This window comes from Pezoporus flaviventris, unplaced genomic scaffold (assembly GCF_033815535.1).
Source record: "Pezoporus flaviventris isolate CSIRO_AGI_PZ_B2104156 unplaced genomic scaffold, CSIRO_AGI_Pfla_v1 ptg000025l, whole genome shotgun sequence".
Taxonomy (NCBI): domain Eukaryota; kingdom Metazoa; phylum Chordata; class Aves; order Psittaciformes; family Psittacidae; genus Pezoporus; species Pezoporus flaviventris.
The window spans coordinates 33,069,996-33,096,353 of record NW_026892573.1 but is presented as its reverse complement, the minus strand read 5'-3'; the positions used below and the strand labels follow the sequence as shown (position 1 = coordinate 33,096,353).

The following is a 26,358-nucleotide window of genomic DNA, read 5'->3' as shown; positions in this document are numbered from 1 at the left end:
CCACCCCCGGGATGTCGCCGCGATGCGATGGGGCCAGGGGGTGTTCCCGTGTTTTGGTTTGGGGTCGGTTTCTGGAGGGAGGGGTTAGTGTTGGAAAGCGATTTTTCACGGTGTTGTTTTTTTTTTTTTGCCGTTCTGTCATATAATGGGCTGGTGCTAAATGCGTCCCCCGGGGGGAAGGGGGAGCGTGCGGTTAGCTGTGGAAGAGTTCTTATAATAGGTGCTCTGTGCATAAAGAGAGGGAGGAGACTGGAGCATCGATTCGGAGAGCGTTTCGGCGTGAAAAAGGGCTTGAGAAGGAGGTGGGAAACTCGGTAAAAAGGCTCGGGTGATGGAGCTGAGCTAGGGAATATAGGAGGTCCGTGCCCTTGTGAAAGCGCCGGATTCCTGCATGGCAAAGCGGTCCATTACAAAGGTTGGAGTGTGGGGATGAGAGGGAATGTGCCGGTGGAGTTGTGAGCAGGCTCGGGAGAGTTTGCATCAATCAAGTCTGGGAAGTTAATAAGTGACAGACTTGCTCTTGCTGTATTTATATTCCTTTTTCTAGCGAGGCTGAGCTCTCTGGGAGCGCAAACAGGAGGGCACGATGCCAGTGGTGTGGCCAACTCTATTGGACCTCAGCAGAGATGAATGCAAGAGGATCCTTCGCAAACTGGGTACAGTAAGATGCAATTTGTGGGTCTGTATGTTTGCCCTTTTAAGATTTGCCTGCCTGCTGCGTCCATGGAATACTTTAACGTGTCTACAGGCAACTTACAAGTCATTTCCTGCATTCTGCGTGTGTCATTGGTTTGACAGCCCTGGCTTCAAATGATGTTTGGCAGATGCTCTCCACCAGAGCAAAATGAATAGAGAATTGTGTTGGTTTGGGCGCGTTTCTCATGGATGTCCTAGTCCATCTCTGCCTCGATGGTGCATTGCTGTTCTTATTATGACCGTTACCATACAAGGGATACTCTGTGAAAGGAGGGTCCTCGTTTGATTTTCAGTTCTGTGTTAGGCACCTTTTTGTACCAAGAAAACCCCATGAAACCCTGGTTTAACCTGCACTGCAGGGGTGAGTTTGAGTAATAAAGGTAGAAAATGAATCTGATGGTTTGTGATCTGCAGTTACACAGATTGTCAGGGAAGTGTGAAATCAATGTGTTCTCAACTACCGTAAGAACAGGAGCTTTTTGCATTGTTCAGTATCTGAGACCCCTGCCTGATAGATATATACTGGGAGGCTTTTTGGTGCTCTGTCCTTGTAAATGTGTGAGACATGCTTTTGTATTTTGGCAGGTAATAACAATGTTTGTCCTTTCCTCACACATCCATTTTGGGCTACCAAAGGAGACAATCCTTTGTTTGACCCTTGATCTGATCTTGTGCGGGCATTTCTGGGTTCTTAGAGATGAATTTAATGAAAGTTTTTTTTTTTGCCACTTAAATGATGCATAATGTGAGAAGAGAAGAAAAACCCCTTGGGTTTCTTGTCAGACTTTGTTCTGCAGAGCATAATGTAGGAGATGATGTCAGGAAGAAGGTTGAGACTTCCTCTAACTTCCTGTGCCTGTCACAGCTTTTCTCGTTCTTCTTTTACTTGGACATTGAAAGATGATGTGTTGTGCTTCTTAACTGTGCCAAGGCTCTTGTACATGGGGAAGCCATCCCCTTTATCTTCTGAGAGTTGAGGATGTCTTTTCCCTGTTTATTTAATTTCTTGGGAATGTGGGAGCTGCATTCAGTTGAAACAGCGATGTTGCACACAGCATTCCAACTAAGCTGTACACCCGTTGAGTACCCTCGGCCTTAAGCGAGGCTCAAGAAGTACAAAAACTAAGAGAAAGTGCGGGATGCCAGAAGATTTGGACCGGATTCGTGCTGCTGAATTTTGTTAACGTAGCTCTGCTGGCTGGGAGCATGGAAAGAAAACTTCCACCCCAGCTGCTGGCAGAACCTTGCTGGTGCAGCTGAGCCAAACAGAGCTGCAGCTACACCTCCTTCAATGACATAACCTAGGCTGACAGGAAAAGAAATAAATAATAAAACCCTCTTTCTGGTTTTTTTTTTTTTTTCCCTTTCCCTGTTTTTTCTTTCCTGGCATGAGCTGTGTCCCTACAAGGGGGCCCTGCATGTGTAGCAGAGGGTCAGAGCCCATAGGAGCCCTGTGTTTCCTAGGGAAGAGGAGCTCTGAGTTTAAATCCCTGTAACTGCAGGGCTGGAAGGGGAAGGAGCACGGGCAGTGGGAGTGAATAGCTGGCTAAGGGTTATATCCAGCAATATTCATCTGCTTTAGAGGGTTCTGCTTTTCCAGCTCTCAGCCCAACATTCATCTTGCTCCATCCCGATTGAAATGCGGTGGTGTAGGTGAGGCTGAAATGCATCCTGAGGTGTGCAATAGCTAGCATAGTTCTGCAGCATTTGTGGTTTAGAACTGAATAAAGGCATGATGGTAGCACATTGCACTCGAAATAATGATAGTTGTTTGTGAAACCTGTTTTGTGAAGCCGTTTGATGTGTTTTCTGTTGGAGAGAGAATACACCATTTAGTGATTGCTTCATAGACACGCAGTCACAGAATGGTTTGGGTTGGAAGGGACCTTAGAGCTCATCTAGTTCCAAACCCCTGCCACAGGCAGGGACACCTTCCACTAGAGCAGATTGCTCAAAGCCCCATCCAACCTGGCCTAAATAAGGGTGAGGAACCTACTTACAACTGTTCTGAAATCTTTACTATCTTCCAAAAGGCCAGAATGCATTTTTAAAGCCCTGATGTAAAGGATCTCTATCAAAAATGCAGAAAGAAACAAACATCTAATAATGATACAGTTGTATCTGAGAATTACTTCATGTTTGTAGCAGAGGAAAATAATTAGTATCTTAAATATTGTAACATGTTTGTCTAAATAAATGCTGATACTGGTAATAACCATTGCATTAATTAGCAAATGTTTTATAACTGAAGCTGTAAGTGCTTCTGTAGGCCACTCCACATTCCTGTGCAAGGCTGCAGGGTTAACCAAAGCGACTCTGCTTTGTGTTTTGTCTGCTTAATCAGGACAGGAAAGCAGGACTTCTTTTCAGCACAATTCCTTGATTTGATTTGTAAATTAGCTCTTTGGAATCCTAAACTGAAAGCTTTTCAGATGAGCAGCAGTCTTTTGCAGTGAGCATCAGAGGTGTTAGGTTTTAGCATACCCCTTTTATTTTGCTTAACCGGGATATGTTGTGGGGCCGGTTTGGCTTGGCCACTGAAATGGGGGTGATAAAGCCAATTATGGAAGTGTCAAAAGAATTTGTGTTTCTGGTTTAAAGCAGGAGTTGCAGTGATGTTTCCTTACCCTGTGCTAAGCTTAGAACAACGAGTCATTCTTTGGCAGATCAGCAGACTCCATTATTTCATTAGGTGTGTTTTCACCCTGCTTCAGGGGACACAATTCAGACGTTTCAGTAGCCTTTAACTGTTTGATTTTTATTGAAACACTCATGGCATGACATTTAGATAGATCACCTGGAATTATAAATTCACCTTAACTGAGAGTTGTATGGTGGCGACTTAATCTCTGTGATAGTTCTACAGTTACACGAGTAGCTCTACATTTAAGAGTAGCCGCATTGTTTCTTTTGTGCTGAGCAGGTGTAATTCAGTGTATTGTGTCCTTTTCAGATTCAAGTAGTTGTGCATATCAAGTAAATGGGCATAAAAGGTTGTGATGATTCTATTTAACAGACTAGAGCTAATGTTCTCCACGCTCATTAAGGAAAGGCATTATGGAAAAATCAGTTGCTCTTTTGATAGTGCAGCTCTTTTTCAAGTCAAGCTTTCCTGTGGAACTTTTAACAAGGATATATGTTAAAAGATGTTCTTCTCCTGTTTCTAAAGAATTCTGAGCTACTCTCGAGTTTGGGGTCTGTTCCTTCAAGCTTTCTGGTTGAACTGTCAGCTCAGAGCTTGACATTCAGTCGGGTTTATAAACTGAATAATCCTCTGTGATAGAATTGTTTCATAGAAAAGCTGTATGCTGCAGAGTAATTGACTGCGAGAGTTCTAAATCATCAATCTCCTTTGAGAAGCACTAAATAATTGAAAGACATGTTCCTCTTAATGATTTTGCAAATTAATAGAATACTGTCAGAAGCATTTTTTCCCCCCTTTGCTGTGAGCATTAAATAAAATCCTATTTGTTCTAATTCTTCAGAACTGGAAGCATATGCAGGTGTCATCAGTGCCTTACGTGCACAGGGAGACCTTACGAAAGAGAAGAAGGATCTTCTTGGAGAACTCTCTAAAGTGCTTAGGTAACCCTGACCTCTTTAAAATCAGAACCAATGACCTGTTTCCTTTTAAGGTATTGCCTGTGCTAGGATCACAAAGCAAATCTTAATTCAGAGGAGAAATTCTCCATCTTGTGGAGGTTTAATTCGTCTTCTGCTTTGAGTTTTTAGCAAGGAAAACAGCCTTGTCTGTGTGGTTGAAGCTTTGCTGTTTTGGTGCTTTGTGAGATGCAGTGTTAAAAGCTTACGGGTAGCTCATGAGTGTGTGCTGGCTTCATCAAGGTAGAACTTCAAGGTCGTCTTCAAGAAAGAATGCTGTGTGTTCTGAGCAAATTTGTCTGCCACATGCTTTAAATTTATTGCTCTCATTAGGAGGTTGGATTCTCGCTGTTTGCTATGAACAGCAGTGTTCTTTTTATCCTTCAGTAGTATTTTCGAGCAACAATACAGTCATTCTTTCTCCCTGTGATGGCAAAAGTTAAGTGACAATCTCTTAAATGTAAATGCCCGTTCCCTTTCGTCTCTTGAGTAGATTATTCATAAGCTTAATTTCAGGCTAGAAGGTTTAGATAAATGTTCCTGTCTCCCTTTGACTAAAATATATTGCTGTTTTTAATAGTATTTCAACGGAGAGACATCGTGCTGAAGTTCGGAGGGCAGTAAATGATGAACGACTAACGACTATTGCACACAAGTAAGCTACGGGTCATTTTCTATGTGATATCAAAGGTACCCTGTGGAATATCCATCATGCCTTAACTGAAAGATAGAATTCTGAAGATTGAGTTAAAAAAACTGCAGCAAGTTAAGTGGTGACATCAGTGTCCACCCTTCCTGCTTGATGCAGCTGCTGTGCTGGCATCCACTGGGCTGGTTCCTCTTTGTGTTTGCTTTTGCAAGCTCCACATGATTTTGAGAGGTGGAGAGGAGCAAGAGGGCAAGTGCTGTCATATCTTTGATAGTTACTTAGCTGCCTTATATTAAGAACTGTCTTTAAACGGAGCAGGATTGGAAGTGTCTGTATTTTTCTTCTTTTTCTGTTACAGCCATTGATTTTTGACTATTGTAGATTAGGTGTCATGGGGAGAAAAAAGGAAATTGTACAACTAGCAGGCCAGTTTGAGTTAGCAGTTATACAATAGATCCAAGGCTTGCCAAAATCAGCAGACTGTTTTAGTGCTGCAGAAGGACTTTTAACATTTTAGTGTTTCAGTGTTCAAGTTTAAAGAGTTAGAAGTATGCAACCAGCAAAACCCACCAACTTCCTTACGCTCCTTTAAAGAAAGGGGAAAAAACTACTGAAGGATAAGCATTTAGTTATCAAATCAGGTGTTTCGTCTTGAATCAAGTTTCCTTTTTAAGTAGTAGTTCTGTTTTTAGCATTTTACAGAATGAGCATAAAGTTTGTCCTGAGGTGCTGAACTTCAGATGGATGTGGTATTATAATCCAGACAAGGTACAATTGTGAAGTGCTGCATCTCTTTATTTTTCCCTGTGGTAATTCTTTGTAAGTGATGGTTGGTAATACTGTATTTGACCTGAATAATTAACTTATTAAGGGAAACGGACTTCCCTAGCTTTGCTATGTGCGTTGTAGCCTTAATTTCTGTTGGAAAGATGTATTTTTACCTCAGCTGATGTAGCTCTGCTTACACTATGTGAATATGTATCTGAAGAACACTGAAGTGTGTCAGGATTTAACAACAGAGCAGATCCTCTGCATTTTACAAACTGATTTGTGGTAGCTTTTGCTGCAACTTGCAATAGTTCGAGTGAGAAGTTGTGTTTTCAGAATATATGAATACATTAAAGTGGGTTGATTTGCTGAAGAACATAACGGCATTGAAAAATAATTTGCCATTTTGGTTTTGCTGATTTGACAAATGACTCGTATAATAAGTCATCAACAGAAACACTTTTCCCATCTTGATAAGAACAGCAATTTTTGGAAGCATTCCAGTTTGTAAGCACTAAGGTTAAGAGAAAACTGGAGCAGCAGGCTGGTTCCTGTTGAGGAAGGTGCTTGGGGTGTATTTAAATCATTTCATGTTCTATGACTTTGTTTGGAACTACTTTAATAAGTCTGAGAAACTCTTTTGATCAGGTAAAACAACATTTGCATTGGAAGCTGAGAGTTTTTCCCTGTGATGTAGCAGTAGATGTAAAATTCCAGTAGTCTTTTACTGGATGTGCAAATACCTACACATCCAATTTACACATCTGTTGGATAGGTAGATATTGTCATCCAGATGTAGATGTACTATTCAGGTACCAACTGTATCTGAATAGTAGCTGATCTCATCTGGGGGTTTTGAGCGTGACATCCACACACCTCTGTCCCCTCAAGGGCTCTTCAAAGCAAAACAGGTAAAGAAGCAGCAACTCTTAAGATTTCTGTGGGAGGATTTCCCCATCAGGTGGGAAAAATGTAAGGGCTTTCATGAAATGAAGACAGTTGAAGGTTATTGCTGTAGTGTGTCTTTAGAAACTTCCTTTTAGACTTTCACTGTTGAAAAAGCCTCTTGAATAAGAGTACTGGGTAGTTTGGAAACTGTGCAATATACTTACAAGGATGTGCATTTCTGTTTAGTATGTCTGGACCAAACAGCTCTTCCGAATGGTCTATAGAAGGTCGTCGACTGGTGCCGCTGATGCCACGGCTTGTTCCACAAACAGCTTTTACTGTTACTGCTAATGCTGTTGCCAATGCAGCGGTTCAGCACAACGCATCTCTTCCAGTTCCTGCAGAAACTGGGAACAAAGAAGGTGAGAGAAAGGCCTAACTGCTTCAGTCTGTGGGAATGTAGAAGTAATGTCACGGGAGAAATTGTTCTCTTAGGTTTTAAGTGTTAGATTATTATTATTATTATAATCTGAATCTTTCTTATTGCACAATATTCCTAGAAACATGATATTATTTATTTATTTAAATGTGTTTGCAGCACCTGCAGTGTAAATCTGATACTTGGTGTTAGTGAGCACACTAGCAAGTGAAATTAAGGAAACCAAATTGCCAGGAAACAGAGGGGAATTTCACTGGTTAACTTGTTAAGCTCTGTAAACTCTCAAAACTTGGACCAATGGCTTAAGCTTTTGTCAAGTTCTGTAAGTGCTGAAGGACGTTTAAGGTCTCTTCTGACCCAAACCATTCTGTGCTTTGATGTTTCAGAACACTTTAAGAATGTAAGTAGGTTTTGGTGAAAGTGGAGAAAATTTTGTTGGTTTCATTATTTTCCCCCTGCTTGAGATTAAACATACCCAGTTAACAAGTTAAAGATTGCTTTCTGCTTTCCCTGTGCCTTTTAAATAATGCTGGTAACACATTCCATCTAGCGTAGGTGAATAGGCTCGAATTGTGCTTCATGCAACCAGAGAACGTGTAACACTTCTTGAAACAAGCTGGTTGATTTTGGTTGTGTGAGAAATGCTGGATCATTGTGCTATTATTTACAAGAAAGAGTTGAAAAAAGCTGATTAGCAAAAATCAGTTGTTCATTACCGAAGGATTATTTTGGTTTCTTCAGCTGGTGTGCTGTTGAGGATTGACACTAGCTATGTTCCATTAGTTATCAGTCTGGATATGGTCAGTTACAGTAAAGCAAAAAGATCAAAATACCAAATTAATGCTAAAATTAAAAATAATAAGTTGTAAAGTAAACCACCAGGTTAATACAAATAAATCTAGAATGAACAGCAGAGATTTCTGGGGGTGGGAGGATGGGAGGTTAGATTTCTCTGTTGTCTTTGAAAGCCATTAATTCAATGGCCATACTTAGGTCAAACTGGGGAGTAATTCACAGGATTGCAGAGGCAAAGGTATGGATAATGACCCAATAAGTCTTTGGCTTCCATTTCAGTTGTTAAAATAGTGATAGAATAATGGGATTCTGCACTTCAGTTATATGGAAGGTGTCTTTTCTCCTCTTCAGTGGTGGTTTGCTATTCCTACACAAGTACCACTTCAACCCCAACATCTACCCCTGTTCCAAGTGGCAGTGTAGCAACAGTGAAGTCCCCCAGACCTGCCAGTCCAGCCTCCAATGTAGTCGTCTTGCCAAGTGGAAGTACTGTTTACGTCAAAAGTAAGTGATACTAGCAACTGGTTAACAAAAGGGAAAGAAAGGGACAGTCTTGTGGCTGAAGCATGGACTGAGTTAAACACTTTGACCTTGGGCAAGTCGTTTAATGCCTTTATGCCTTCGTTTAGTCTAAAGGATGAATTTATTGCTTCCCCTTTTCAAAGAAATCACGTTCAGGATAAATCCACTCGCTGTAAAATGCTGCAGGGAGCAGTAATGACAAGGACAAGAAGAATGAAAAGTAGTTTCAAAATTAAACCTAGAAATTGCTGTATGTCAGTGGATTTCTAATCCAACTTGGTCAGAACTCATCTTTAAGGTGGCTCAGCTGCTGAAGTAATGCATCGTAGTCGCTTCCTTGAGTTAGAAGAGGTCCCTTCTTTCCACTTTCATTGTGCACAGTAGCCTGGCAAGCATTTACATGCTCATATTATCTGTGGCCATTTTGTCATTTATTTGGAAGTGAATCTCAGTGAGGCTTGCATTACTTGGCAACTGTGAAAACTCCCAAGTGAAATCCCACCAGATACCCATCTTCATGCATTTAAACTTGGAAGTACCCAGGATATAACATCCACAATCAGTCTTTTTTCTAACCCCCTCTTCCTTCTTTCTTTGGCTAATAGATCAGCTGGTTTTAAAAGCAGAATATGTCCATCACATATGGACACCCAGCTCATCAAAGGTAGCTTTACTTAACTAATTAAAGCTGTTTCCTTCTGTCCTTACTTGGTGTCTGTATCAAAATGCAGGTGACAAAGATTAACAGTGAAGTGGATAAGTGCTGTTTTTATGCTTGCTGTGGATCCCTTTCACATTTTAAAGACAATCTTTATGCAATATGTGGATGTTTGTATAAGCTTCTAGCTAGCCAGAAATGCCACATTGTACATAATGTTACCTGCAAACTGCTGTCCTCAAGGGCTGAATCAACCCACAGAACCCATTACATGAAGATTTTTCATTTCTCTGATTTAGTGCACTAATCACTCTGCTTTAGTTTAAAGATTCAGGGGAAAAATGTTCTTAACCGCTTAAAAATTTAATTTAGCCCTCTAATGAATTATTACATGGTAATGCATGAGTTATTACATGATGATGAGTGTAAAACCAGTCTAGACACACAGTAGAGAGATGAAACGTTCTCATTTTTATTCTGTCCATCCCTAGATTGCATTTTTTACCCCCCCCCCCCCCCCCCTTGCATGCTTCATTTTGTTCCCTTTTTCTAAGGAATTGTGTGTCTTTCAGTGTGTGTTGTATCAGTCACCTTAGTTTTAACAAACCTGCTGAAGAGCAAGCTCAGGAGGCCTGAGTTATAGTGGTGACTTTGCCACTGATCTGTTGCGTGACCTCATCCGAGTCACAGTCTGATTGAGCCATTAACCTCTCCCTGCCTCTGCTTCCTTGCTTGTCAGGTGTGAGTTACGCTCAAGCTGTATTACCTTTTAGCTAAATGCTGGGGGAAAACTTTGTGCCAATGCAGTTTCTAACATGAAATCGTAGAAACAATGTCCTTGCAGACCCCCAGTAGTGAAAACAGGAGGTGAAATGAGCTCTGCTTACCAGAAAATAACATTCTATTAGTTTACTCTTACTTTCTTGTTTTTGTATTGTTCTTTATTGGGTTTTTTTGATGCATAAGGACTACAAATGGCTTTCTCTGAAGTATTTCTTGGTGGCCCACCAAGAAAACAGCACTGTCCTAACATCCTAGCTGCATATGGAGTTTTGATTCAAATGAATTCTGAAATTCCAGCACATTTTCAGTGTGGTTAACATCCTCACAGCTGTAAGTTTGCATTGTGCACTCACAGTAATACTTAAAACCCTGTTCATAATAGACTTTAAAGTCATGTAACCGAATCTCTGCTTTATAGGTGGAGATCACCTCTAGGCTTGTTCAGGGCTGTAAAGTGTTGATTAGAGCTTTGAAATCCACTTGTAGATATATGCTTCATCTGTACAGCTACAGCCAGCTAAAATGTATTTTTTGGAGTTCAGAGCAAACTTAAAATAAAGCCTTTGCTTTTCTTCTCTGGTTCAGCTTCTACAGAAGTGGATTTCCACATCTTTGTGTGGGTAAAATTGTTTGAAGTGCACCTGCGAATGAGCTGGGACTTGTGTGAAGAGAGAATCCCATATTCCAGAAATCACTTGCTGTGCTACAGGGCACTTCCTTGTCCGTGTTAATTCCTACATCTTCACTTTTCAAGTGCCAGAATACTTAGTTATTTTATTGGAGACTGTAATTAGCTCTTGACCCTAATTAGAGATAGACTGCCAACCAAGTCTGCTTGCCTTACTGGCAAGGCTGCATTGTGCCATGACAGTGTTCTTTGTCTTTAAGCCCCAGGCATACGGAACAAGATCTTCAGCCTTGTTCTGCATAGGGGCGATTGTGTCTTTTTGGCTTATCTTTGGTTTGCTTAACACTGGCTAATTTGATAAACATAAATGCCACCCGTTAGCTGTAAGAGATTTTCAAGGTTATTAAACCACATCTTTCTGTAATGTATGCCAATTTATGAACTTATTGCCTACTTTGGAAAGTTTCACATGGATTTAAGATGCATTAATCACGCTGTCAGCCTTTGCTCAGCTGAGTCTTGCAGATCTTTGCTCTATGTGTGCAGTAGAGGGTTGTGAGGAAGAGCAAAATTCTTTGAGGCCAGACTTCTGTTGTTCATGATTGCCCATTTGGTGCCACTTTATGTGTGTTGCACAAAATGCACCAGACAAGGCAGAAGCTGGTAAAGTGAGGTTTGACCTTTGTAGTTAAAAGTATGTCATAAAATAAAGGATCTCAAGATGCCATGCTGAGGTGATAGGGAGAAGGTTTGCTATGATGATATGCATGGCATAGTAGGTACAGAGGTTGAAACTTAAACAGGGGAAATTTAGGTTAGATATAAGGAAGAAATTCTTTATTGTGAGAGTGGTGAGACGCTGACAAAGGCTGCCCAAGAAAGTTATGGATGCCTCATCACCAGAGGTACAGGACAGGGCCCTGAGCAACCTGGACTAGTGGACGGTGTCCCTGCCCATGGCAGGGGGGTTGGAACTAGTTGATCTTAAAGTCCTTTCCAACCAAAACTAATCTGATTCTATGAAAACAGAGAAGACTACAGAAGGATCAACTGAAGGAGTCCAGTTGGTGTAAACAAAACCAGCAGCAAGAACAGTGTAATGTAGAGTTTTAAACTGAAATGCTGTCCTGGGTTCAGCAGTAGCAATCATTTGTCTCCTGGTGCAGCACTGTGTTTTTGACTTTCAGCCTGGGAACAGCGCTGATAACACCAATGCTTTTAGTTGCTGATCAGAATGTTTACTCAGACCAAGGACTTTCTGAGTCTCATGCTCTGCCAGAGAGGAGGGGAAGCTGGGAGGATGCAGAGACAGGACACCTGACCCAAACTAGCTGAAGAGGTATTCCATACCACAGCACGTCATGATCAGGATGGGGCAGTTACCTGGCAGGGCTGGATCACTGCTCAGTCGGGCTGGGTATCGGTCGGCGGGTGGTGAGCGGTTGTATTCTCTTCCCTTGTTATTTCCCTTATCATTATTATTGGTGGTAGTAGCAGTGGTTTGTGTTATACCTTAGTTACTGCACTGTTCTTATCTCAACCCATAGGAGTTACATTCTTTGGATTCTCCTCCCCATCCCTCTAGGAGAGGGCAAGGGAGGGAGAGAGGGAGGAACTGCCTGGTTCTGAGTTACCGCTGGGCTTAAACTACGACAAATGTGCATGATGTTATCCCAACCCCCTTGTGTGTGTAATCTCATTAGTCAAGCTTCTTGAGACAGAATGAAATCCCTCTATAGGATCTTAGGTTCTTTAAATCTCGTAAACTGAGTGAAGTAACACAGTAACTGAGTAGGTTGTGGGTTTGCTTGCTTTATGGTGGTCTGTATAAAGGACTCTGGTGTGATACAGGTTGGTTGTGACCATAAGATGTAATTTATACTCTAGTTCTTCTTACCTTATTTGAAAGTGCATACAAGGCTCAGCAAGTTTGTAGTGTTTTAGAAAGCACTTAGAGCTGCAGCTAGGGGAAAGTATAACTGAGATAAAGTACTTCTTTTGCAGGCGTCAGCTGCTCAGATGATGATGAAAAGCCCCGCAAAAGACGGCGAACGAATTCCTCAAGTTCTTCCCCTGTTCTCCTGAAAGAAGTCCCGAAGGCAGTGACTCCTGTCACTAAAACTATCACAGTGCCTGTAAGTGGCAGCCCCAAGATGAGTAATATAATGCAGAGCATTGCCAACTCCTTACCACCACACATGTCGCCTGTGAAAATAACCTTCACTAAGCCCTCAACGCAGACAACAAACACGACAACGCAGAAGGTATGTGGGGGAAGCTGCCAAATGTTACTTTATTCTGGTTTTATCAATGAGTAAGATGTGATGTTTGACTCTTCCTTGCTGTGAACTGTCTGGCTGTTTTCTTAAGGATTGCACTTGGGATAAGGTAATCCCTCTTTAAAACGAACAAAGAGAAAAAAACCAAACTCTTGTATGAATTTAGTTCACCTGTGTGTGAAAGGACCTGGATTGACAGCCGTGGAGACTGAAGCCCTCTTTTTATCCACAGAACAGGTACAGCACAGGCAGCGGGAGTGCAAGCTTCCCCCAGACTGCCCCACCAATGTGCCTCAACCCTGACCTGAAGGGACCACTTCTAGGGATGAGAGGGGATTCAGTCTCCATGCTCATTCAATTCTTGGCCTCTCTGGTGAGACTGCCAACAAGGTTGCCAGTTAGTACCATTTGTGGTGTTGGGTTTTGTGATATGGACACTAGTCCACTGAGAACTGGATCACATAGGCCACTGAACAGCCTTCAGATGGTAACAACTATTGGTCAAAGGTAATCTTTCTTATTTCTATTTTCCTTATTGACGGTTATTCTTTGCAGTAGTAGAATTCCAGCAGAGGTGGCATGGGCTTTCCGTTGCCAAGCCTTTTGTCTAGAGACGAGGTTTTTTTGGGGTCTACAAAGCTTATCCTCGGAGCTGATCAAAGACTGGGGGGGGCTTTATTTTCCTTTCAGTACTAGTGTGCCATTTCTCATTCTACATTAACAGTGTTCTAGTGGTCAAAATCAGTTGCATTATTTCAGCTGAGTGTGCCCAGCTATCACCGGAATGCAGTGTGTGGAAAAGGTTTTCTGTGTTGAAGTTTTGTATTGGACTCAGGCTCTTAACGTGCCACATCTATGGCATAACTGTTTTCCCATGGCCTTAGGAAGCATTTTGGATATGTCTACTGTTTTGTTCTTAAGATGTAAGAAAGATTAATGGCTCAGACCAAGCTCATTCTTGGTATGGTTATTTATTAAGGCAGACTTAGGAGTGGGGGGTGTCTGTGGGATTAATTTGGCCCTGATACCAACAGATTGGTGGGAGGCTGCCCACTAACGAGCATTTTTTATTCCAACTGTGGGAGTTTGACTTGAGCTCAAACCCTCACAGGGTATTTGTTCTATTTGTCGTCTTAATTGTTTTATGACTCTATTTGGATTAGCAGAGTTCCCATGTCCTGACTCTTTTGGAAACAAAGGAAGATTAACTGAAGCAATATGCAATAAAGATCTTGCTTTCTGGCCTTTTCCCTCTTCAGAGCTCTTTGATGCTTTCGTTTGATTCACTGTTCTTTAACAGTGTCCTGAATCAAATTTCGTCTCTGAATACAGGAGTAGAAAGTTGTGAGTGAGCATAAACCATAAAGTAAAATGTCCTGTGTTCAATGCAGCAACTTCACAGCTAGTATAGGGCATCCTGTTGCTCTTGTTAGGCTCATCTTTACAGCAGGAAGAATTTTTCTGCCTTAAACATCTGTAGTCTTGTATTGAGTTTCATGTGCTGGTAATTAAAGATGGAGTGTATTAAATCTCCAAAAGGAAGAGAATAGACTGTTGGTGAGGTCTTTCCTGCAGTTGTGCTTCTGCTTGTTCTGACGTAGAAATTTTAGGTTTTGCTTTGCATGGCATTATTTGACTCTCTTTCTAATCTGCTATGATAGGAAAGCCATCGCTTGTTTCATTAGGGAGCCATAGTAGCGTTTGTACCTGAACTTGTCACCCTGCCCTCTTTTGTTGGATTTAGATATGCCAAAATACATAACTGTGGATCATTTGGGTAAGAGAGATCCCTTTTTGAAGTTTGAAATGAAATGCCAGACTTGTTACACTTAAATGGGAAGTGTACTCTTTTAAACAAGTTCTGGTAGAGATGGCTGAAGTTGTTGGATATGAATGAAATTCTTCATTCCTGCATGCCAGCTTTCTGAATTGCTTTGACATTTTAGTAGGTTGGAGGAAGATTATATTTAAGGACTAATAATGTCACAGCTCCAATTTGTGGATTCTCTTATTATAAAGTGCTCTGTCTGGGACACAGAAGGAATCAGGCTAGTGAAGCTTTTGGCAGTTAATGCCTTTGTTTCGTCAGGAGCAAGGTTTGATGTCTCTCAAAATAGACCTGATAGGACTAATTTTAATGTAGATTAGAAATTATTTTTTACCATAATAAGAAAAAAAAGAGCAATTTGCTTTTATTTTAGATTTTAAATCAAGCAGTCTTTCTTCTGTAAAATACATCATGCAGTTTTAGTACCCATGATAAGGTTACTTTAATTTCAACATACATGAGAAAAATAGCATCGCAAGAAATATGACTGTGATTTGAGCTTTAATCCCTCTAAGCTTTTACCTGAAAATTCTGTTTTCTGGATATACTTCATACATGAAGGTCACTAAACTTTGTTCTGCTCTGTTAATCTTGAGAGAAGAAAAGAGACCCAAATCTGCTTAGTCACAGGCCAGCAATCATTATTGAACTATAATTTTTTACAAGCTTTATTTCCTTGTGTGATTAAAGTACTATTAAGTGATAATCTTGGACTGATGGCTTTATCTCTACCTTTGAATGAAGAACAGCAGTTTTCAGGAGTTGTGATTATGCCCAGGTTCATCCTATAGGTCTGTACTTAGTTAAGATGCTGAACTTGTCCTGTTGCACTATGGATTATACAGGAAGTTTAATGTGAATAATGTTGTCCTTTGACTGTATTCCTAAATGAGTAGAATGGAGCTGGCCATAAAATTGAAACACTTGGGAAGTATTTCTAGTGTTAACTAACTAAGAAACAGGATATTGTAAGATCTTTTCACCTCCTACCAGAATCAAGCTGTATCATACTCAGCGCATCTTCATGGTTGTAGCCTCAGAGCAATTTCAGGAGGGTGTTTTGATTGAATCAAGGTTAGGTAGAGGGGAAAACTAAGAGTGTAACAGAGAAAATGTTCTTTTGTGGAGAATGCAATAAAGTGTTAGAGCAGCAGATGTTCTTCAGGCATTGGTCAGTTGTGGACAAGCTTGTGTAGTAAGTCTTTGGTTTTCCTCAGATCAAGATATTAAAGGCTTAGCTAAGTAGCGGGGATCACAAAAATCAAGCACTGGGGCAAAAGGAGAGGCAGAGGCAGTCATTGGGGTGAAATTTGCTGCTTTTATTCCATCCATGTGGTTATCTTTATTTTATTTTATAAACTCTTAATCTCTTACTGCTTGATCTCTCACTTAAGTCTGTTTCTGATGCCATTATCATGCTATTTCTTTTCTGTATCAGGTTTCACTATTCCTCAGGTTGTAGTATAAGACTTTTTGGTTTGAGCTGACCCAGGTTTTCTTTGCTCCTTCTATAGCTTTTTCTGTCTGCTTTTGGTACATTAATAAGTTTTAATTTTCAAGGTTTTAATAAATGAAATTATGTGGACAATTGCATAATTAAAACAACTCAATATTCTTGCATGGTAACATGAAAATACATTGCATTTCTGTGCTGTGTGTTTCCGTTTTAATTGTGTGCAAGTAAAAGGAGGTACATACAAGCAGAATAAGAGGAATCTCTTTACATTAACAGTCCCCATGTTCAACACATAAGAAATGCTAGCTTTCTAGGTCAGTTGTGTAAGAACAGACCTCTTCCAGTGTTATAATGAATTCTGTATTTTCCCTGTGTCAGATCAGATTAATGGTGGTGTAATTGTAACTCGCACCAGGGGTAATGTTTATTCTCTTTAGAGAAGTGGCTTTCAGAAGATAAGAAAGGATTTCTTGTTATTGAGAGCACAAATTAAAGCAGAAATTGTTTCAAACCTAAATCACGTCTTTTGCATTGAAGAAATACTGTTTACAGCTTTGTGCATCAAAAATGTTCCCCATTACTGACTCGGCAACTGCTTGTTCATTGCTGAAGAGAAAAAAGGAATCATCTATTCTCTCACTGCCATTTCTTGATGTATGTGCAAGGTTTGGGAGAATGGTGTTTCAAACTTGTTGGAAATGCCTTTAGTTCCATTTAAAATGATTTTTCAGGCTTCCTGGGCCAGTTTAATGAAGCCAAGCGGTTCATTCCTGTCTGTTTGCCTTCAGACATGAGATAATTCTGCTTTAATTAGATAGTAATTGTTTTTCTCAAACCCAGACCTTTCTAATTTTAAGGAAATGTTTATCACTATTTCTTCAAACTAATTGAGTGTTTTTGTTGCCAGCAAATGAGATGATGAGTCTTAAACAGTCTTAATAAGCATGTATCCCTAAAACTAAATACACAGACAGATGCATTACTGCAATTTTATGCTTTTAGATAAAAGCAAAGAACAAATGAATTTCTTGTTCTTTTTCTTCTTTCAGGTGATCATAGTGACCACCTCTCCAAGCTCAACTTTTGTACCCAACATCCTTTCAAAGTCCCACAACTATGCAGCAGTCACGAAACTTGTCCCAACGTCAGTCATTGCCTCAACTACTCAGAAGCAGCCAGTGGTCATAACTGCTTCTCAGTCCTCTTTGGTCAGTAGCAGCAGCACCAGCAGCAGCTGTTCCACTCCTTCCTGTACTGCAAATACTATTGCTGTGACTGCTGTAGTATCATCAACACCATCAGTGGTTATGTCAACAGTAGCACAAGGTATGGCAATAACATTATGCTTATAAAAGATGCTCTTTCAGTGGTGAATTTGGACTCTTTGTTTTGAGAATAGCATAGGGGAGATGCACTTGTTTGTTTACATATGATGCGTAAAGCACAGGAGATGTGAAAGAAATAGCTTTTGGTCTTGAAAAGATTTCACTTGCAGCAGTAAAACACTACACCCTCAAAATGCCTCGCTTTCAAAACTATTTGATGCATGGAATATGGATGTTCCTATTATTTAAAGATGATTGCTTCTCTTAAAGCCTCATTTACAAAGGTATGCAAAGTTAACATCAAATAAATAGAACCTATGCTTGACATGCTCGGTCTTTAGAATATTTCTTGTGGTAATTAATCTCAATGACAATTCTGAAAAGTAGAGAGGTGTTTACACCTTTTTATCTGTGTATTTTATCAGCATGTCAGTTTTCATGTCCTTCAGTTTAAGACCTGATTGGGCCTGGATTAAAATTCCTAGGTTTCTGATTTCCAGCTCCAAGTATGTACTAGCATGACTGTTTCAACTCCACAGCCACTAGGTAACATTTGGAAGAGAAGCTCTGGATGAATGAAAGTGCCTTAGCGAGCAGCCCTTGACAGATAACTGTGCCTGCCAATGACAGGTGTCACATTGCAATTTTTCCTTGTCTGTATTTTCCATTCTTGTTTCATTCCACAAAATATTGGGCAACCATGCCAAGGCTGAGGAGGTATTTTGCCTTTCATAGTGCTGCTGTTAATCAGATCCTGAAGATCACACAATGATAGAATGGTTTGGGTTGGAAAGGACCTTAAGATCATCTAGTTCCAGCCCTCCTGCCATGGGCAGGGCTGCCTCAACCTAGACCATGTTGCTCAAGGCTCTGTCCAACCTGGCCTTGAACACTGTCAGGGATGGAGCATTTATCACTTCTCTGGGCCACCTGTGCCGGGGCCTCACTGCCCTCATGGTAAGGAACTTCTTCCTTATCGAATCATAAAATCAACCAGGTTGGAAAACACCTTTAAGATCATCAAGTCCAGCCCTTAACCCAAGCACTGCCAATCTAAACTTCCCCTGTTTAAGTTTTCGTCTTGTCCTGTCATTACAATAACACCCAAGTTAGTAACCTATAGAACACAAGGGCTTACAGCAGAATTTTGTATCATTTGAACTGTGGATTTTTAGTTAGGTTTGGTCACAGGAGAGATTTTACTTCTAAAACACAGGAGATGCATTATCTCTTGAACAGCTGTTTGTTTTTCAAGACTATCAGTGTCATTGCAGAAGGTGCTAGTGAAACGTTCTGTGACGTAAAATAGTAATCACTCCAAATGCGAAGGAAGTTCTATTCATAAATGAAAACAAATGACCAAGTAAATGGGGAAACCATCTTAGATGATGCAGTGAGAGAAGGGTTATTTAGATTGCCAGAATTACTTTTTATTATGATTTCTATCATTGTCACTGCCATCTGTAAGGGTAGCAAAATACGAATGATTTTCTTTGTATGTTCCGGTACAACTGGGACTTGGTTTAAAACTGCCTTTATGAGACATGGACTTTGTGTTTGCTGGTGCTTATGGATGTGCAGTTTAGAGTTATAGATGAAACCAGATTTTGCTGGAAATGTTATGACAGCTATGTAAGGGAATGACAGAAGTATTAAGTAGTATTTATTTGGGAACTTCATCTTTCCATCTTACTGCAAACTTGTTTTAATCATTTTGTTACTTGTAAGATCATCTAACCTATCAGCGCAAAAATGTGTTCCATAGTTTTCTAAATTATATAAAAGTACTTGATTTTTTTAAACCAATACTGTATTCACTAGGAGATAACTCCCTTCTAATGTTGATGGGTTTGATGTTTGACATCCTCATATCCCTCACTTTTTGTAGCCATGATTTTCACTATAAATACTTGAATTTCTTGAAACCTAAAATATCAGACTTTGAAAATGTTTGTGAATTAATTGCACTAGAAAAGGTGCAGGAGGTAAACTGGCATCGTGGTCATTCCATTAGCTGCTACTCTGCTGCCACATTGCAAATCTGTATAAAGCTCCGTTGTCTCTGATTAGAGAATGTCTCCTATGTGGGAGCTTTCTTCCCTTGTGTATCTATGCATTTTTCACTAGGAAACGAAATGCAAAATGATTTTCAAAATTGTAATATTTGTGTTGCACTGTCTGGTCTTAAACCATTTACTCTTTCACAGGTGTGTCTACGTCAGCAATTAAAGTTGCCTCTACCAGGCTACCTTCCCCAAAAGGTCTGGTTGGGAACCCAACACAGATCTTAGCACAGTTTCCCAAACAGCATCAGCAGTCCCCCAAACAGCAGCTGCAACAAATACAACAGGCCCAGCAACAGCAACAACAGCAGCAGCAGCAGCAGCAACAGCAGCAACAACTGGTGCAGTCCTCTGCAGCTCAGCAGCAGCCACAGCAATCTCAGTTGCCACCTGGCATCAAGCCCACCATTCAGATCAAACAGGAATCAGGTAGTTGGAGTTAGTCTTGGGTCATATCACTGATTGATGAAGTCTAACCACGGCCTGGGAGAGGGCAGAATTCTGTCCCAAAATGTGCATGGGGAGCTGTGATTACTTGGGTACATGATGTTTGGTACAGATATTGCAGACCATGTTTTAGGGATAAATGTTTTACCTTTAGAGGTCAAATATATGTAAATATCTTCAAAACTAACACAATAGCAACCTGGAAGATGCCAATTTTGTGAAGATCCAAGAGCTCAATTTATCAAGTGAAAAAATAAGTTAATCCATCTTTTAACTGTTTTTTTTTTCGGGGGATCCAGAAATCAAAACCTACTTTTGAGGTACTTTGTCAAAACACATACAATTAGATCTAAGACTGGAAGTTGGACTGCATTCTTTTTGTAGTATTGTTTCATTCAGTTGACTTTGGGCAAGTCTTGTCATCTTTCTATCTCTGCTGTAGAATACAGTTCTTATCTCCATAAGATGCAGTAAGAAATAGTGCTTGCAAAGTTACCTTATTCTAAAAGAAGTGCTATGAAAGTGCTATAAAAGTGCAAAGTATTTTTATGTCCATATTTTATATTAATCTTATTCATGTTAGTTAAATTATTACTTTATATTCATACTATTTAGATCAGAGAATTAAAATACACCACCGAATGAAATATAAACAGCCCTGCTCCTGTCCTTTGATAAACTTCCTTTTGGAATGGTCCTAGGACTGTTGCCTAAGGAAAAATATCTACTAATGAAGACAGATAAGAGACCTCCAGTGAGTGAACAGTATTTGATCAATAGGAACTTCATTCCTTGCCTTCTACCATGGGTTTAGGTTCAGTCTGCTTTTTAAGTCTCTTCAGAAATACTGTCTGATTCTTTCTGGAAGGTGTGAATCAGTTTTCACAGAGACTTTGGTTTTTATCCAGTTTTGTGTCTGGATGCCACAAAGGCTTCAATTTCTCTTTCCTAACTTCATTATTTAAGTTTGGAGCTAGCTTGCTCCATCTTGCTTTTATAGTCAATGTAGAAAGAAGAAAACATCTCAGGAAGATGTTTCACATCCTGAGTGGACAAAAACATTCACCTGGAAATATTTGTGCACTAACGTAGTGCCTACATTTAGATTGGATCAATTCAGGCTGGGTGTTTCATGGCATTTAACCAGCACAATGCAGTACGTTTCCCTTATCATGGAACAGACTGTAAGTTGCAAGTATCCTCAGATATACTTTTGAACAGATGGTGTGAATCTCCTGTTTGCAACTGAGAAGTGAATCTTGCAGAGGTCCCATTCCACACTGCACAAATGGAAAGAGAGGGAGCAGGATCCTTGCTGTATTAAAGTGTCCTCATCCTTTGTTCTTGCTGAATCTGCTCATAGCTTGTTTCAGCCCAATTCCCTTGTGTCTTCAACATTACAGGTAGATAAGAGGAGAGAGAGCAGTTTACTTAAAGCAGTCTTCCCTAACCAGTGTCACAGTTGCTTCCTTACGCCCACTAATACTCTGTGCAGAAAGCTTGTATTAGTTTAGCCAAAGGGATGAAATTGAGCTAGGCTTCTTAAGAAACATTAAAATTTAGACTAAACTGATGAAGAATCATTCCACTTTTAGATGGTTCATTGTATATGAGCCATTTCAGTATTGGTTGTAACCTGTTGTTTCCTGGGAAACATTCTATGTTATTGAATCATGGATCAGAAAAGGTTAAAATCATTACAGCAAATCATTAATGGAATGGAATCCTGCACTTCTGTGGGAGTAGGTAGAAATTGAAACAGGCACCTGAAAGATTGAAAGATAAAGATGATTTTTTATTTGCAAAACAAAAACCAAGCAAAAAAAGCCCCAACCCAAACAAAATAAGTATTTTCTTTCAGCATCAAGAATACGTGGGCTCAGAATAAAAGCCTTGTGAGGCTTCTTGCCCTCTTGGGCTTGGTCTGAGAAAGCATTTCAGAAAGTAACTTTTCGTGCCTGTATTTTAACAGTGACCTTTCTCCTTTCCTAGGTGTTAAAATAATCACTCAGCAGGTGCAGCCCAGTAAAATCCTTCCCAAACCAGTTACAGCGACCTTGCCCAGCAGTAGCAATTCACCTATTATGGTGGTTAGCAGTAATGGGACTGTCATGACAACTAAACTGGTCACTACTCCCACTGGTAAGTTATGGCTCTGAGAAGGGAAGGGAGGGTTAACCCAGGCATACAGGTCGTCAGACATGGTTTATTAGAGTAAATAAAAGATAAAGCTCTTTTCTGTTGTAAACAGGGAGCACAACAGCACATTCACAATCCTGTTAGGATTTATTCTAGAGTAGGATTTTTGCACTGAAGGCTCTTTTATTCCTTTTAGGATACTTTTGAATTAGTACACAAAAACATGATCGTTCCTTCCCCACTGGGTTTGTTTTAAAGGAAGTTTTCTTGTGACTTACGCTGATACTTTGCACTTGTGTAGCACTTTATGTAGTTGATTTGTATTTTTTACGTACCTCAAGCAGACAGCATCATTGCTGCTTTACATAGATGGACTTTAACAGACAGGTGACTTGCTCATAGACCTGCAGTGACCTTATAAAAAGGCCAGTAAATTGAATTTGAAACTCCCAGTGTTTTTAATGTAGATCTAATTGTATTTGTGTTTTCTTACTGATTAAAGGTCAGAAATAATGCAGACTTGTATGAGGACAGCTTGAAAAGTGACTTTATCCTGTTTTCAGAAAACTACCTTCCTGATCTTTTAGCATGGGTTGAGAATAGTAACTAATGCTTTTCCATTTAAACTTTTGAGGTACTTCACAAAAACATTTAAGTGCATGAAAAACACAGCAGCTTTGCAGTTCATTTTGCTGGTAAAACTGTACTGTGCTCCGTTCCATTTGAGCAGATGGCTTTCTTGTTGTAACAAACCAGTTTGTTCTGTGAACTTTAGCCATCAAGGTCTATAGTGCACTACCTGCAGTAGTACAAGCAGAATGGAATTAGTCTTCTTGTAGTTGTTGACTTGTTTTATTCTGAGCAAGTTTTCTATATGAACCCATTTCTGTTTTCCTTCTGAGAAGGAGTAGGTCTGAAAACCCAGCATTTGTAACATGTCAGGAGGTTTCTTTTGTACTGCTAAAGGTTAAATCTATATAACTGCATTATCATTGTAAATAATAAGTTTCTTCTAGAGTGATATTTAGACCAGTTACTGGTGGTGCTCTTTATAAAACGGATTTGTCATATAGGAGAAATGAGAGTAAAGGTGTCTTTGAAAAGAGGGAGGGATCAGTTCTGGTACTGTCATCAGATACCAAACTCTTGAGCACCTAAGGGAGCAAGTGGCAAACATACAGGCAGAATCTAAACGCCTGCTGCAAGCTGAAATCTTAGGCATAAGGATGTGAATTAAAATATAGCAGTCGTGGAACGTTTGGGAAAAAATAGGTTTAAAAAATACTAGAACGGTAAAGACTAGTTATAAATTGCAGTGTGGGGTTTCTTTGAATAAAATCTGATGCTTTTTTGTCTCTCAGCTAATTTACTTTGCCGCAGACTGACTAACTTTTCCACAAATACTAGTAGATCGTGTTCTATCATCATCATGTTCTAACGGTGATCTTCCTTGTTCTCTCTTCAAAACAGGAACTCAAGCAACATATACACGGCCAGCAGTTAGCCCCTCGATAGGGGCTCGGATGGCTGGAACTCCAGGGGCTGCTACTTATGTGAAAACTACAAGTGGCAGCATCATTACTGTAGTGCCAAAATCACTGGCTACGCTGGGAGGGAAGATTATCAGCAGTAATATTGTTTCTGGTAGGTCATACTTTGATATTAAGGCTTACTTCAACAGTACCTTTAGACTTGCTCTTATTGTTCAGGGCTTTTCTGTGAGTTATTTGCTTAAATAATTATTAGGACCTTTACTGGAGAAGAAGTTAGTTCAGAAGACAAATAGCTGAGGATGAAGAAGGTAATGGGTAGAAGTTACAGAGGTGAAGTGTTCTTAAAGATTGCAGTATTTTTTGTGTTTAAGAAGTAAACATCTAATGTGAGGGAAGCCTGGGAGGAAAAGGGAAATGTGGGGAAGGGGAACTATTATATTGCCTTCTGTTATTAGGCAGAAAGCATGCTTGCCCCAGTTTAAAGCATTTTATAATCTGGATTCTGCCCTTTTCTACTCCGCTGCACATCCAAAGAGGTAGAATAAAAGTGACCTGTGTATGTTAAATTCTGCTGTGCAGTCTTCACCTCACCTTGATCTTCTATCAGTGTCAGCCTGTTCTAACTTAAAACTCCCAGCCTCATTCAGACCCTGCTGCTTATCTGTGTTAGTCTGATGGCCAGCCTTGATGCTCTCTGTGAGTATAACCTCTAAACATAGGATCTCTTTAGGACCAGGAGTAAGCACACCTGCATCAGTCACAATTTCTTAGTATCTGTCTTGAACATCAGCAGAGTTAAAGCAGACCTAATGCTGAATTTCCTATCAAGCTACACATATACAGCAAGATCTGCTGGGTCTGTTCATCCTGTCTAGTAGTATCTTTAAATTACTCGAAGATCCTATTGTTGGCATTTAGCAAAGACATGACAGCAGCCAGCTCCTGTCACTAGAAGGTGTCCAGTAAACCCACTCTGGGGTGTAGACTGGTAGAGGAACATCAGTTTTTCAGGTGTCGATTCCTGTACAATGATATTTAGGGCTGATGCAGTAGCTTCTTTGGGAACAAGTGACTTTTTTAGCCTGTTGAGGCTGTGATGAGTTACTAAGAAGATTTCTAGATCTACTAGTGAGTTTAAACACAAATGCAAGTAGTATTCTCCTAACCAGCAGCTAATGCAGGGAAACCCCTAATGGGTCCAGATAAGGATAATAATGATTGTTCTAAGCCATTACCAGTTTTAAAAGAATGCCTTTTTGTTGTTGCTTTGTGGTTGGTTTTGAGGGGGTGGGGAGTGTTGGGTTTTTTTTATCTTTCTTTTGCTTTGGAGTTATTTTTTTGCTAAAGGAGCAGTCTTTAGATACCTCTGAAGTCACTAGAATGAAGTAAATCATAATCTCATCTCAGCATATCTTCCTTTTCCCAGAATTAGTAGCATTATTAATCTGAAATACGTAGTGAAGTACCTACAGGCATGACTAATGGGTGGGAGATAGTGAAGGGAGACATTGGGTTTGCAGCTCTGCTATAAGCGAGTGGTACTTTCTTGAAGGAGGAAGTGGAAAGTGTGGATGAGAAGCTGTTTGAATAGATACTGAAATGGCAGTTTGATAACACCAATGTCTTGCATATCAGTGTAGGTACCCTTGTAGGAGAGCTGACCAAATTACCTGCACTGCAGGTAAATAAAAACCTGATACAGGGAATGGAACTAATGAAATACTGGGAGAGGCACAGAAGCAGCCAACACAGCTCTTCAAAACCAAAATCCCCCCACTTCTAAATTCAGCTTTTAAGAATTGATTGTAAACCAATAGCATATTTTTCTTCTTTTTCCTTCTTTCAATCCGCTACTTATCACTTGTATTACAGCAGTTCAGTGCCAGAAAGAGCTGGTATCTCTCTTGACTACAAGATACGTTCTTGGTACGTAGATTCTTCTACAGAGGTTATCTGTAGAAGAATATTTGTCTGTGCAAATAGGACCTTGAGTTGAGTATTAGTGGTGTCCTTATCCCCCCTCCTAACTCTAGCCTTTGAGAAGTTAGACATGTTAGTTTGCTCTGTAATTTGTGAGAAGGGGCTGACTGTCCTTATGCAGAATGAATTACTCTGTCCTGGGCATGCCTGTTTTTACTGTAGGTGAAGGACTTGTAGAGTGGGTATCTCATCTTTATATATTGAGTTGGGTGACATAAATTCCCTTTTCAGATAATGCCCTTTTTTTGTTGTGCTGTCAGATTTAAATACGATTCCTATATAACTCATCAACCCCTACAGTGGGAGGAAATGTATATGTGATAAATTGAGCGTTGGTTTTTATCCCCACAAAACTTTAGGAACTACGACCAAAATCACTACAATTCCAATGACATCCAAGCCCAACGTGATCGTTGTGCAAAAGACTACTGGCAAAGGAACTACAATTCAAGGGCTTCCAGGCAAAAATGTTGTCACAACGCTATTGAATGCTGGGGTAAGTTAAGAGTTTCAAGTCTCAGATTGATAGCTAAGTGACAGGCTGTGTGGTGGCTGCTGCATTCATTCTGCTAAAGTCCTTATTAAAAGCAAACTGTGCATGAGCTCTTTACCAGATACAGCATGCCTTGATGTCAAGGATGTTTGGAAAGCAAGTATGTTTTGCAGGATCTGAAAGATGCTTAAAGCAAACTGGAAATGTTCCTAAAGGAAAACAACTTTCTCAAATTTGCCCTTTTTCCATGGTTAAAAGGTTTTGTAATGCTGAAAGGATTAAGTGGAAGAAAATCACTAGAATCTTACCCTGTTTGTGCTCTAGTGAGAACCATGGTCCTCTGTGTTATAAACTTGCATCTCCAATCGTTTGTATTTGGGATGTAAAGAGCAGAAATAAACTGTCCCTTCACAGTACCACCTTTCAATT

The 26,358-nt window shown here is 40.1% G+C and overlaps 1 protein-coding gene across 14 annotated transcripts in view; it reads left to right on the top strand.

Annotated features, from left to right (window-relative positions):
• The window catches only part of EMSY (EMSY transcriptional repressor, BRCA2 interacting), a 40,291-nt gene that overhangs the window by 533 nt on the left and 13,400 nt on the right, over window positions 1-26,358 (top strand). For 6 of the 14 annotated variants that reach the window (XM_061458115.1, XM_061458112.1, XM_061458105.1 and 3 more), the window contains exons 2-12: window positions 548-656; window positions 4,182-4,281; window positions 4,877-4,951; window positions 6,848-7,023; window positions 8,187-8,339; window positions 12,431-12,690; window positions 17,039-17,315; window positions 19,522-19,806; window positions 21,817-21,966; window positions 23,434-23,607; window positions 25,796-25,932. In XM_061458115.1, the coding sequence (XP_061314099.1) occupies window positions 587-656; window positions 4,182-4,281; window positions 4,877-4,951; window positions 6,848-7,023; window positions 8,187-8,339; window positions 12,431-12,690; window positions 17,039-17,315; window positions 19,522-19,806; window positions 21,817-21,966; window positions 23,434-23,607; window positions 25,796-25,932 (1,857 nt within the window). In that variant the 5' untranslated portion in view covers window positions 548-586. Of the gene's footprint in view, window positions 1-127; window positions 416-547; window positions 662-4,181; window positions 4,282-4,876; window positions 4,952-5,637; window positions 5,765-6,847; window positions 7,024-8,186; window positions 8,340-12,430; window positions 12,691-17,038; window positions 17,316-19,521; window positions 19,807-21,816; window positions 21,967-23,433; window positions 23,608-25,795; window positions 25,933-26,358 lie in introns of those variants that run through there. The other 8 variants (XM_061458114.1, XM_061458116.1, XM_061458106.1 and 5 more) reach the window with 7 other exon arrangements.